The 12,731-nt window shown below is 39.8% G+C and overlaps 1 protein-coding gene across 4 annotated transcripts in view; it reads left to right on the forward strand.

Annotated features, from left to right (window-relative positions):
• HSPH1 (heat shock protein family H (Hsp110) member 1) overlaps positions 1–12,076 on the forward strand; it is a 30,194-nt gene extending 18,118 nt beyond the window's left edge. For 3 of the 4 annotated variants that reach the window (XM_040979821.1, XM_040979824.1, XM_040979825.1), the window contains 8 exons: positions 1,943–2,151; positions 3,684–3,815; positions 6,487–6,624; positions 7,392–7,517; positions 8,916–9,023; positions 9,105–9,224; positions 9,434–9,595; positions 11,167–12,076. In XM_040979821.1, coding sequence (XP_040835755.1) covers positions 1,943–2,151; positions 3,684–3,815; positions 6,487–6,624; positions 7,392–7,517; positions 8,916–9,023; positions 9,105–9,224; positions 9,434–9,595; positions 11,167–11,373 — 1,202 coding nt within the window. In that variant the 3' untranslated portion in view covers positions 11,374–12,076. The remainder of the gene's footprint in view (positions 1–1,942; positions 2,152–3,683; positions 3,816–6,486; positions 6,625–7,391; positions 7,518–8,915; positions 9,024–9,104; positions 9,225–9,433; positions 9,596–11,166) is intronic. The other variant, XM_040979822.1, reaches the window with a different exon arrangement.
• The last annotated feature ends 655 nt before the right edge of the window (positions 12,077–12,731 follow it).

Raw genomic sequence — 12,731 nt, forward strand, 5'->3', positions numbered from 1 at the left:
CATATAGGTGCAGGGTCCCAAAGTTTTGAGCCGTCCTTCACTGTAGTTGGCATCTTAAAACTCAATTTCCCAGGCTTCATAAACAAGGAGCTGAATGGGAACTGAAGCAGCCAGGACACAAAGCAGCACCTCAGTGGGATATCAGCGCTGGAAGGGGGGAGGTTAGCCAAGTGAGCACTTGGCCCACAAGGTTTTTTTTTTTCTTTTTTTTTTCTGTAATGTTTAATAGTTTGGATTCTTTGCATTAATAATGCTCCATTTTACAGATGATAAAAACCCAAGCTCATTAGTATAGTATATCTATGTGTTCACCAAAGTTAAAAACTTTGTTTTAAAAGTGGACATTTTATAGTTCACTCTTTTGTGAGTGTTCTAGGATCCCTCAGACTAAATGTTATTTCTCTGAATGGGTCATTTGGCAGATAGTTTCTGAGCTGGAGATCAGGTATATTTTCAGGGTCTGTCCCGGTATCTTTTGGGAGCCTGATAGTTAAGCCTGTAACTTTCCGTGTGTTTGCACAGACAACGTCTTACATCCAGGCCAGTAAATCTGATGCAGTGCTTTGTGTACAGTGCGTTCCAAATCTATCTCCCATTCCCTGAGCCATTCCACACATGTCCTCAATGGGCAGAATTGAGCTAATCTGCAGCCAGGGGCCTCCTCTTGGTATTCAACTAGGGTGCAGGAGTCCAAGGATTTGAGCTATCCTCTGCTGCTTTCCCAGTCCATAAGCAGGGTGCTAGATTAGAAGGGAACAGCTGGGAATCAGTATGGGATGTGAGTGCTAACAGGTAGATGATTAGCCTGCTGAGACACTTCATTGGTTCCAGTTCGTTCATTCTTGGTAAGTATGGGTGAGTTAGTGTGGGGCAGGTCCCTCAGCTAGGAGCATAAGCCCAGACACTGTTTATGCACTTTAGCTTACTCGGTAACACATTGGAACCATTTCGTGACAAAGAGTAATTTCAGACATTGGGTTGAAAGTTTGGCACACATCCCTTATTTAAAGCTTAAGTCAAAAAATATTTTAATTATATAACCAAAAGAATAGTATTTTATTAAAAGGTTTTCTAAAACTAAAATCCATTGTATTTGCTAGTATATTTCCATGTATGGTTTGTGCTTTCCTTTTTTTTTTTTTTTTTTTTCAGTTGCTTTTTAAAACCCAAAGCTTTGAGCCATCCTCTGCTGCTTTCCCAGGCTGCGAGCAGGGAGCAGCTAGATGGGAAGTGAAGCAGCCAGGGTATGAATCGTTGCCCATATGGGATCCTGGCGCATGCAAAGCGAGGACTTAGTCACTAGGCTATCATGCTAGGCCCAAGTTTATGCTTTTCTATTTGCAAAAATAGGGTAGAAATAATAAAGATTGTTTTTGTCAGTATGTTACATACTGGCAAAATGTTTAACAAGACCATTAACAGCAGTGTCTTCGCCTTTTAAGGATTATTTTAATGGCAAGGCAGATTTACAGAGAGTAGGAGACAGAAAAATCCTCAGTCTGCTGGTTCACTCCCCAAGTGGCCACAACAGCCAGAGCTAAGCCGATCTAAAGTCAGGAGCCAGGAGTTTCCTCCAGGTCTCCCACGTGGGTGCAAGGTCCCAAGGCTTTGGGCTGCCCTCGACTTCTTTCCCAGGCCACAAGCAGAGAGCTGGATGGGAAGTGGAGCAGCCAGGTTTAGAACCAGGGCCCATATGGGATCCTGGTGTGTTCAAGGCGAGGACTTTAGCCACGAGGCTACAGTGCCAGACCCTAAGATTACTTCTAAAGATTATTCAAATTATTTTAGGACCTTATAGTAAAAACGAGTGGACCTTAAGTTTAAAATAGGGAGGATTTAGAATTGCGGTATTTTCAAGCTTTATGTTTTTGTTTTTGTTTTCTTATCTCTTTTACTAAAGTTTATGTTAAATTTTAAAATGGTTAACTTGTTTTTGTCCTAGGCCGTTTCATAGTGCAGAATGTTTCTGCACAGAAGGATGGAGAAAAATCTAGAGTGAAAGTCAAAGTCCGTGTCAACACCCACGGCATCTTCACCATCTCCACGGCGTCCATGGTGGAGAAAGTCCCTGCCGAGGACAGTGAAGCGTCTTGTGTGGAAGCAGACATGGACTGTCCCAATCAGAGGTCCCTGGAGAACCCAGACAGTGACGTAAGTGTGTGGGAATGCCTTCCCCTGCGCATAGATTGACTTAGAACTGAGCTGTGGAAGCACAGGCAAGGGGCAGAATGTCTAGAGATAATTCTTACTGAAATTTTGATTAAAGATAATAAGTTCTTACCAGTTACTGGTAACATGTAACTTGGAATGTAGTGAATTTTGATTAGATTCTCTGGAACTGCATTTTGGGTAACTTGTTTATGACAATTTAGTTTTTTTTTTTTAAAGTTGTGTATTACATATTGGAGTTAAATATTACAACTAAAAAAGTTACTTCATCTGATGAAATAATTGAAATATTAAAGCTGATTTCTCTGTTACTTTATGGCAGAATTGGCTCTGGTGCTTCCAACTTGTTTTTATTTGCATGATTTTCTATATTGTGAGAGGCAGAGAGGAAAGGGTCTATTTAGACAAGAGCTGTTGCTTATCTTATTTTAGACTCCGTTAGTGTGAGTGCTGGTTCTGTGTGGTCAACAGAAGAATTTTAGGAAGCTAACTGTTTATTGCAGTGACTGTAGTTTATTTCTGGAAGTTAGAAATAGCTTAAATGAACAGCCAGGCAAGGATAGTGTTTCAGTTAAGATGCGGAAGTGTTTGGTATGCCGTGGTCACTTATTCCTAGAACATTGAAGCAATATTAACATTCTGATATTAATATCACCTTTTATTCTGAACTACAGAAAGTTTTCAGTGTGGTGAGCTAAATGAACAGTGCCCGTGCACTTTCAGTCTCTTAATTCCTTAGGGACAAGAGGAATGCTTTGCTTCTGACTGCTTCAGGGTCTGCTTTAGGATATTGAAACGTACCTACTGCTTCTAGCAGTTAACTTGGGATGGTTCTGACTTCTCAGAAAATGGGAGGAGCTTGGAACAAGCGCTAATGTGTTGAGCACTGAGGACTATTAAAGAAAAGCAGAAAACTTTCAGAGTTCATTTTGCTTTACTTTCTTTACCAGGTTTGTAATTAGAATTGGTGTGTAGCATTTATTCTTTACTACGTGCTCCTGTAAAGTGTAAATAGTTGGATCACAAAAGGAAAGTGGGACAGTGAGGAGGGATTTAATTATCTCAAAGCTGAAATGATGGCCGTTTTAAACAACTGTTCAGTGAGTTGAAAGGGAGATAGGTCAGGATGCATGGCAGCTGGTGGTGAAACTAGGTTTTGGAAACTTGTTTTGGGGAAGAGGCCTGATGTGTTAACCTCCTGTGCTTTTGACAGTTAATATTTATACGATTAGGTAGAAGTGTCTTAACGGAGAGTTCTTGATTGTCACCACGTCATTCAAATGCCTATTTGTATAACTTATTTAACTGCTATCATTCACAACATTTTTTACAGGTTTCAAATTTCTAAGAAGTTTTCAAGTATTTTATAATCATTTGCTTTTATCCCGTACCTTTTCTCCCCAACTATTAAAATTTCAGAAATTGAGTGTACTGTCTTTGGTGCCCTATAACTTTTTAAATTTATACAAGTACACCTGCTTTCTACATCCTTTGTGCCTGGGCTTTCATTTCAGAAAAATATCCAGCAAGACAACAGTGAAGCTGGAACACAGCCCCAGGTACAAACTGATGCTCAGCAAACCTCACAGTCTCCCCCTTCACCTGAACTTACCTCAGAAGAAAACAAAATCCCAGATGCTGACAAAGTGAGTGACTCTTCTAGTTCATTCCATTAGACAATGTTGCAACATGTAATCGTTAATGATATCATTAAATCTGCAGTTTCAAGAGAAAGCACCAAGTGATTTTATTCTACGTAGCTTTTTTTTTTCTGTTAATTTTCTATGTGTTTTTTAATGAAAACCAGTTTAGAGGTACTGAAGCTCAACTGAAGGGAATTGCATATCCTGCTTTAGGCCTGGAAGCTTCTCTTGATTAACTGCCACTCCAAGTAATAAGAGTCGAACGTGTAGTTTGTCCTCATCTGAAAGGGCAGAGGTATCTGCCTGTGCCCGAGGGGAAATGATACATCCTAGTGCTGCCTGATTAGCTTTCACTTCAGTTAATCAGATGATAAATACATGGGCTATAGGAGTCTAGTACACTTCTCTCTCTGGTCAAGCCATCTGTCAAATTTAAGTAAATTATTATACTCTGATCAAAAATCTGATTGCATTTCAAAGTAATTTCTTTTGTCTCGCTTCCATAATAGGTATTGGAAGCTGAATTAAAAAGTGATGTTGTGTCCCTTGAAAATTGACAGTTTCTAATCAAATCTTTAGGGTTTCTGGTCAAATGATACTTAGAAGTTGCTCTTCAATGTATATGTTGCAGGACTTTTGTTTTCTTACAAGTAGCAAGTAAGTTATTAATCTGTTGGTAATTCAGCTTTCTCTTAGTTTCTTTGTCCTCAGGTGAATTACAGAATAGTTATGGTTAGAATGGAATTTCACACTAGGTAGAATTTTCTAATGTTTTAACTTGGTTTGTTCTGATTGACCCTGTGGGGCTCCTAAGGTGAGCCTTAGGTTCTAATCCTGATTTCTGAAAGCTGCCTTCGTATTTATTATGATCATTGTTATGAGTTAGAAAACAGCTTCTTGTTTTTGGTAACACTCCCCTCGATGATGGGTTGAACATGTACTAACTTGTGCTGCATAACAGTGGATAGAAACTCAGTCTTTTGGTTAGCAAGCCTGAGGCCCTTTGGAACCTGATCTTACGCTTCTGGAAGGTCCATCCGTGTTTGAGTGCTGTTTTGTGATTGGTTTTCATCACTACTTGGTGTGATTATTTTAACTGCCATGCATGTGCAGTGCCATGCATCTGTTTTGTCCCTCGAGTATCTGTCACACTCCCGTGTCTTGCTAGGTGTAGGAATCATCTGGTTCATTTTCTTGCCTTGTGGATCGCACCCTCAGAGCCTGCTCACTGTGCTGGAGGGCTCTTGTGCACTAAAACGAAGGACAAGGAACTGCACACGGAGTAGATCATTACCGAGTCAGGTTACAGCGCTTGGCAGATCTGTGCTTTGATTCCAAAACACAGTGCAATGCAACTCAGGAGACATGCATCCCACTTCTATCTCTGTAACTGTAGACAGGTTATTTTAGTCCCATTTCTTTGGTGAATTAAGTGCTTAGAATTTTAATATCCTTTGTAACTTAGATTACACAATGGTAGAGATAGTTTGTGCTTTAACCAAATAGTCTCCTCCCGTTTTTCCATTCTAGGAAATGAAGATTCACGTTTCACACTTTATGGTCTAATATGTTGGATCTCCTTGATTGTGTGTGTTTGTGCTGGTTGTAATTTCTGCAATGGAAATATGTAGAATAGATTCAGAAAATTGAAGGCCACAGGAGATACTTACTTCTTTAGCCCTGTATTTACATAAGTTGAAAAATCTGTAATAAACTAGAGGTTGAATATCCCCCATCTAAAGCACTTGAGACTCAGAAGTGTTTCAGATTTCACGTTATTTGCATATAATTGCGAGACATCTTAAGGATGGGACCCAAGCCTACAGGTGTAATTCATTGGTGTTTCTTATCCTTTCCACACACATAAGCTGAAGAGAATTTGATACGGTATTTCACAGTGCCTATATTTTGACTGTGACATGTCTCGGTAGGTCAGATGTGGAATTTTTCCACTTCCTTGTCAAGTCAGCCCTGAAAGTTTGGTTTTTGGGAAGAGATGCTCAACCTCTATAAGTGTTTGCTGCATCTTTCCATTTTAGACTTTAAGACTCTTTGCTCTTTTTACCCTTCAGAGCTGCTTATGAGGAATGATGCATTCAAAGACAAATCAAGGAAAATGTGCTCGTGTGTGTGTGTGTTCTGTTTATGTCATTTCCAAATGTGATAGAAAAGTGTGAAGATACTCATCAGGGTCATGCTAATGCAATTAGAGCAGGCATAATAACTGGGATATAGGAACCAAAACATCTGTTAAAGAAATTGATTTAATCTTAACGTTTTTTAGCATTGATCAACATCTGTCTTAGGTTATTGTCTGATTCTAAACATGAGAATATGGAGAATTTTGACCTTCTGAATTTTGGGATTGACAAACATGTTTGAAGGAATTGGGAATTAAAGATCTAAAATGAAAGACGGTGCGGTGGGGACTTAAGTTTGATATTATAAATACCCTGATGAGTTCTGGAATGAAATTACATCATTTAAATTTAACTGCAACCTTGATTTAAAATGAGCAGTGAAAACTGCCACATTTCTGCTCTATGATTTTAGGGATTTTATTTGCCTAAGTCAGTAAGTATGCTAGGGAGGATTTTTTTTTTTTTTTTTTTGCTTGTTTGTCAAGAATTGTTTAGAAATTTCTCCATTTGTGTTTTTACTCTCCTTCCTTAAGGCAAATGAAAAGAAAGTTGACCAGCCTCCAGAAGCTAAGAAACCCAAAATAAAGGTGGTGAATGTTGAGCTACCTGTTGAAGCAAACTTGGTCTGGCAGTTAGGGAAAGATCTCCTTAACATGTATATTGAGACAGAGGTAAGTACTTAAATACAAAAATTTAAATATGGGATATACTTTTGTTCTTGACCCTGTCACCTGTATTTTCAGTAGTTCATAGCTGTAATTCTGACCTATGCGGGATACGTGCAATAGTTTGTCCTGGTTGTAAAATGGCCAGGTTCTTTTGAGGGAATTAAGTGGCAGAGTATTTCAGCTAGAGCACTGAGCAGTGGCAGCTCACTTGTTCAGTTCATAGTCCTGCCCTGACATTCCCTAGATTTCCGAAGTTAGGGGCCACTCCACCCGTAAAGTACATTGTGCTATTTTGTAACCTGGAATTCTAAATAACATAGGAAGTACTTGGGATTTTGTTTTCTTTACCGAGATGGAAACATTATGCTCATACATTTACTGGTAAATTATTTTATCCATCTATTTATCCTTAATTTAAAAATATGGTAGTAAAGTTGTATGACTATTACATATTAACCAATGTTAGCTCCATTTTGAAGCAAACATGCAACTACAGATCTGAAAACAGATTTATATTTAAACCCTGGATTGACTTAAATGTTTTACTTATTGTTAAACCAGAATATAAACACCACGTAATTTGTTATGTAATGTTAAAAATAAACAACTTCAGTATATATATTTAGAAAATGATTTTATAGAAGTCTTATGGACCCTTAACTAGTTTGTGTGTGAACATTGATTTTTTTTTTTTAACCCTGGATTCTAAATAGTTAAAACTTAGTTTGAGATGTTCAAAGATTGATACAACCTTTATTGCTTCCTTACAGGGTAAGATGATAATGCAAGATAAATTGGAGAAGGAAAGAAATGATGCTAAAAATGCAGTGGAGGAATATGTGTATGAGTTCAGGGACAAGTTGTGTGGACCATATGAAAAATTTATATGTGAGCAGGTATGTTTCAGAGCTTTGTTTTACTCGGGCAATCTCATGTAAAATGCTTAATAATCCAAGGTAGCATTCAAGCGTTGCATAAATTGGACTTTGAAAAAAATTATATCAACAAAGTCATGGAGAGAGGTGTAACTAAGTATAGCATCATGATTCTGCAGGACCAAAAATAAAGAAATTTCTGCTTTCAAAGATCTCAGACTTTTTTTGTTAAGATTTTTTTTTTTTTTTATTGGAAAGTCAGATGTACAGAGAGGAGAGACGGAGAGCAAGATCTTCCATTCATTAATTCACTCCCCAAGGGACCGCAACAGCTGGAGCTGCACTGATCTGAAGCCAGGAGCCTAGGTCCTCCTCCAGGTCTCCCACATGGGTGCAAGGCCCCAGGGCTTTGGGCCGTCCTCAACTGCTTTCCCAGGCCACAAGCAGGGAGCTGGATGGGAAGTGAGGCCACTGGGACACAAAGTAGCACCCAAATGGAATCCTGGTGCGTGGGAAGTAAGGACTTTAGCTATGGCACTGGGCCCTCAGACTTAGCTTTTTAACTCTTGAAAATGTTTCTATTTCTTGGCAAGTGTTGCAGTACAGGCTAAACTGCTGCTGTGTCACTAGCATCCACTTTCACGATGCTTGTCGGTTTGCTCCTAATCCACACTGTGCTAACTACATGGCAATACAGCAGAGGATGACTTACGGGCCAGGGCTCCTGCTACCCGTGTTGGAGACTAGGATGTAGTTCCTGTCTGCTGGTGTTGGTTTGGCCCAAACCCAGATGTTGTATGCATTTGGGAAGTGAACCAGAGGAGGGAAGATAACTGTTGTCACTCCCCTTTCCTTGTTACTCTTTCTATTAAATATCTGGAAGATAAATTTGCTTACATTCTATTTGAAAGACAGAGGGATACAAAGAAATACATAGAGTGGCATCTTAGATTGGCTGGTTCACTTCCCAAGTACCTGCAACAGTCCTGGCCAGGTCAGGCTGAAACCTGGAGCTTTGGAACTCAGTTTGCATCTCCCTCATGGATAACAGGGACTGAAGTATTTGTGCCTTTCATGATTTTTTGCCTTCCTAGGGTACTCATTTGCAGGAACTTGGGAGGCCTAACACATCTTAGCCACTGAACTGCATGTTTGCCCCCTTGGTTTTGTTTTTTAATGAGATTGCTCTCTTGGGAACATTTTGTCAGTGTTTTGACTCATAATACTCCTTCGGCCAGTCTTGGCAGACTTCATCGAGCAGTTGCTCTGTTCATCCCCCTCTGTTCAATGTTACGTGGAGCTACTCGGTAGCAGCTGCAGTCCTGTTCGCCTGAGACGGCACCTCTGAGTGAGGGTGGCTCTGGTTGGTAAAGCCTCTGAAGCAGAATTTCTGCTAATGCTTTTATGTTTCATGTAAAGGACCATCAGAATTTCTTGAGACTCCTCACAGAGACTGAAGACTGGCTCTATGAAGAAGGCGAGGACCAAGCTAAGCAAGCATATGTCGACAAGTTGGAAGAATTAATGGTAGGCCCTTGTTTCTCCTGTACCTAAAACTACAGGTTTTAAAAATAGAATCACTACAGCTAGTTCTTTGTTGCATTTTAGAAAATTGGCACTCCAGTTAAAGTCCGATTTCAAGAAGCTGAAGAAAGGCCAAAAATGTTTGAAGAGCTGGGGCAGAGGCTGCAACACTATGCCAAGATAGCAGCTGACTTCCGAAACAAGGTGAGCCGGACTGTTTGTATATGTTGAGGAAGTCAGCCTAGATATTTAATGAACTGACATTGGAGGTGTTTTTAGTCATGAATAAATAAGTCTAAGTGAGAGATTTGGCTGATAAGAAGGAGGTACATTTGTAGGTCACAGAAATTTGGGTTGAATTACATGTGTCTGTTAAAAACTTAATTCTATAGAATGACTATGGTTCTGTTTAGGATGAGAAATACAACCATATTGATGAGTCTGAAATGAAGAAGGTGGAGAAATCTGTAAATGAGGTGATGGAGTGGATGAATAACATTATGAATGCTCAAGCTAAAAAAAGTCTGGATCAGGATCCAGTGGTGCGTGCTCAGGAAATTAAAGCAAAAATCAAGGTGAGCAGCCTCTGTGTCGTGTGTCTGCTGGGTTTCCTCCCAGGCTGAAGTTGATAGCCATTCGGACCTTGTACACGGTCCCTTCCCGTCCTTTCATCTTATCCTTACGTGAAATGGCTTTCTTTTCTTTTTCTTTTTTTTTTTTTTGTTTGTTTGTTTTGTTTTTGTTTTAAGATTTATTTTTATTATTTTTTATTGGAAAGGCAGATATACAGAGAGGAGAGACAGAGAGGAAGATCTTCCATCCGATGATTCATTCCCCAAGTGAGCGCAACGGCCGATACTATGCTGATCCGAAGCCAGGAGCCTCTTCCGGGTCTCCCACGCGGGTGCAGGGTCCCAAAGCTTTGGGCTGTCCTCCGCTGCCTTCCCAGGCCACAGGCAGGGAGCTGGAAGGGAAGCGGGGCTGCCGGGCTTAGAACCGGCGCCCATATGGGATCCCGGGCGTGCAAGGCGAGGACCTTTAACCACTTGCGCCATGGCGCCGGGCCTGAAATGGCTTTCTTAATGTTCATTAATTGCTACCACAAAATATCAGAGACATTGGGAGTTTGTTACATTTTCATTTATTTAATGGAACACACAAATTGGTTGAACTCCGATCATGTGCCAGCACTTGCTCTTTGTACACAGTTTCTGCCCCTATGGAACTCACATTTTAGTGAGAGGGATATGAGCAATATAGGAGTATGTGTTCTTCATCAAATGGAGTTGGTGTGAAGTACCGTGGGGGAAAATGAAGTAGGGCAAAAGGGGCATAGGGACTGTTGTGGAGAGGAAGTGTTGTGCTCAGAGATGGCTCTGCTGGTGTGTGAGGCTTGAAGGAAATTCCCAAGTACCTTCCCTCTGGAATAACACTGAAACACCAGGAAGAGTTAAGGAAAAGTAGGCCTTTTGAATTCTAACTTTCTGCTCTTTAGTTTGACTTGCCTTGAAACTATTTAATCTTTGTACCATTTCTCTCTCTGATAAAGTGGGAGTTTATAATACTTACCCGTTAAGATTATAAGGTAAAGTGAGATCTTCAAAAAGATGGGCCAGCATTGAGGTGTAATTAGTTAGTTACCACATGTTTTGCTGGCATCCCTTTCAATTCCTGGGTGCTCCTCTTTTGATCCAGCTGTCTGCCAATGTACCTGGGAAAGAGCAGAGGTCAGCCCAAGTCCTTGGGAAACCAGGATAGAACCTCCTGCCTCATGGCTTTTTGGTCTGGCTCAGCCATGATCATTGCAGCCAGTTGAGGCATGAGCAAGTGGATAGAAGATTGATCTCTTCATCTCTCTTCTTTGTGTTGACGTCTGCCTTTCAAATAAACTTTAATAAAAAGTTTCATAGACGTTTATAATAAAAAGCTTTGCATGGATTTCAAAATAAACCTTTACTTAAGTACCTAGCAAATCCTTGAGATGTTGTACATCTGTCATTACCTTTCTCAGGCTTCATAAAATGAAACTCTGCAGTGCAGAGTGGGAGTAGGTGTAAACGTTGGGTTACATTTTCAATGTATTCGGAAGTAGCTGAAGATGAACTGCATGGATCTGAGTTAATCTGGTGGTTTGTTTTGTTTTTAGGAGCTGAACAATTCTTGTGAACCCATTGTAACACAGCCTAAACCAAAAATTGAATCACCTAAACTGGAAAGAACTCCTAATGGCCCAAATATTGATAAAAAGGAAGAAGATTTAGAAGGCAAAAATAATTTTGGTGCTGAACCTCCACATCAGAATGGGGAGTGCTACCCTAATGAGAAGAGTTCAGTTAATATGGACTTGGACTAGATAACATTAAGTTGGCTTATTCTTTCAATTAATAAGATATTTTTGCCATAGTATGTGACTCTACATAACATACTGAGACTATTTATATTTTCTTTTCTAAGAATGTTTAGAAATTTTGTGTATTATACGGAAAAAAGAAAAAAGCTTAAGGTCTGTTGTCTTTTTGATCCTAAAAGGGAAGATTGCCTTGGTGACTTTCAGATTCCTGTGGAATTGTGACTTCATACCAAGCTTTTGTGCAGTGTTAATCATTTGCATCACTGAGGATGAAATTGACTTCTGTCTTGGAGAATAGAACCAAACTGTACTGCTTGTTCAAGAGGGTTGTGACAAATCTTTAAAGCATTTGTTCTTGCCAAGGTAGTTTTCTTGTATTTTGCTCTTCATTGTAGCATGTGTGTGGTATGGATGTTTGTAAAACAAGACTAAGTCTGATTTCATAAGGGCTTTCTAAAAGTAATTCTGTCCAATAGACTATAACTTTTTGCTTTGACATTGTTAAAGAAATTCATTGAGTAAAACAAAAGCTAGTGAAATATGTTAGCAGCATGCAGAACAAAAAAAAAAAACTTTAAAATTGTATCTCACTATCCATTGCATTGTCATGTGAAGATGTGGAAAAGAAGAAATGTTGATCTTGTACCTGATGGTGAAAACGTGATGAGCTTTAAAATAAAGTTCATCTTAAGGTGTCATTTCTAAACGATCGGCTTTGTCACTGATTTAAAACTGGAATGGGGAATGATTAGTAGTTACAACAGAAGTGATATTGAATGTGAAAAATCCAGTTTTCCTTTTTAGCTGTTTTACATATTCTCTTTTCTAAATGAAAATAGCTTTTGATAGAGAAGGAGCATATGCTTATTTTTTTTTGTTGTTTTTAAAGATTTTATTTATTGGAAAGTCAGATATAAAGAGAGGAGGAGAGGCAGAGCAGAAGATCTTCCATCCGATGATTCACTCCCCAAGTGAGCGCGACGGCCGATGTTCTGCCGATCCAAAGGCAGGATCCTGGAACTTCTTCCGGGTCTCCCACACGGGTGCAAGGTCCCAAGGCTTTGGACCGTCCTCGACTGTTTGTGTTTGTGTATGGGAGTATGTGAAAATGTTATATTTTGACTTTTTTTTTTATTAACTCCCACACACTGTAAGTGGCCAGGGCTGGGCTGAGGCAGGGAGCTGTGAGTTCTGAACCTCTTGCCCTGAGAAGCTGGGATCAGTAGCCAGAGCTGGAGCTGGAGCCCAGATGGTCTGATTAGGGAAGCAGGTGTGTTCATTGCTAGGCCAGCTGCCTACACCCCACTCCCTGGTTTTTTTTTTTTTTTTTTTTTTTAAATAATAGGGTCTTTAAGTAGACG

The sequence above is a fragment of the Ochotona curzoniae genome, unplaced genomic scaffold (assembly GCF_017591425.1).
Source record: "Ochotona curzoniae isolate NIBS_2020 unplaced genomic scaffold, NIBS_Ocur_1.0 contig_3332, whole genome shotgun sequence".
NCBI classification, from domain to species: Eukaryota; Metazoa; Chordata; class Mammalia; order Lagomorpha; family Ochotonidae; genus Ochotona; species Ochotona curzoniae.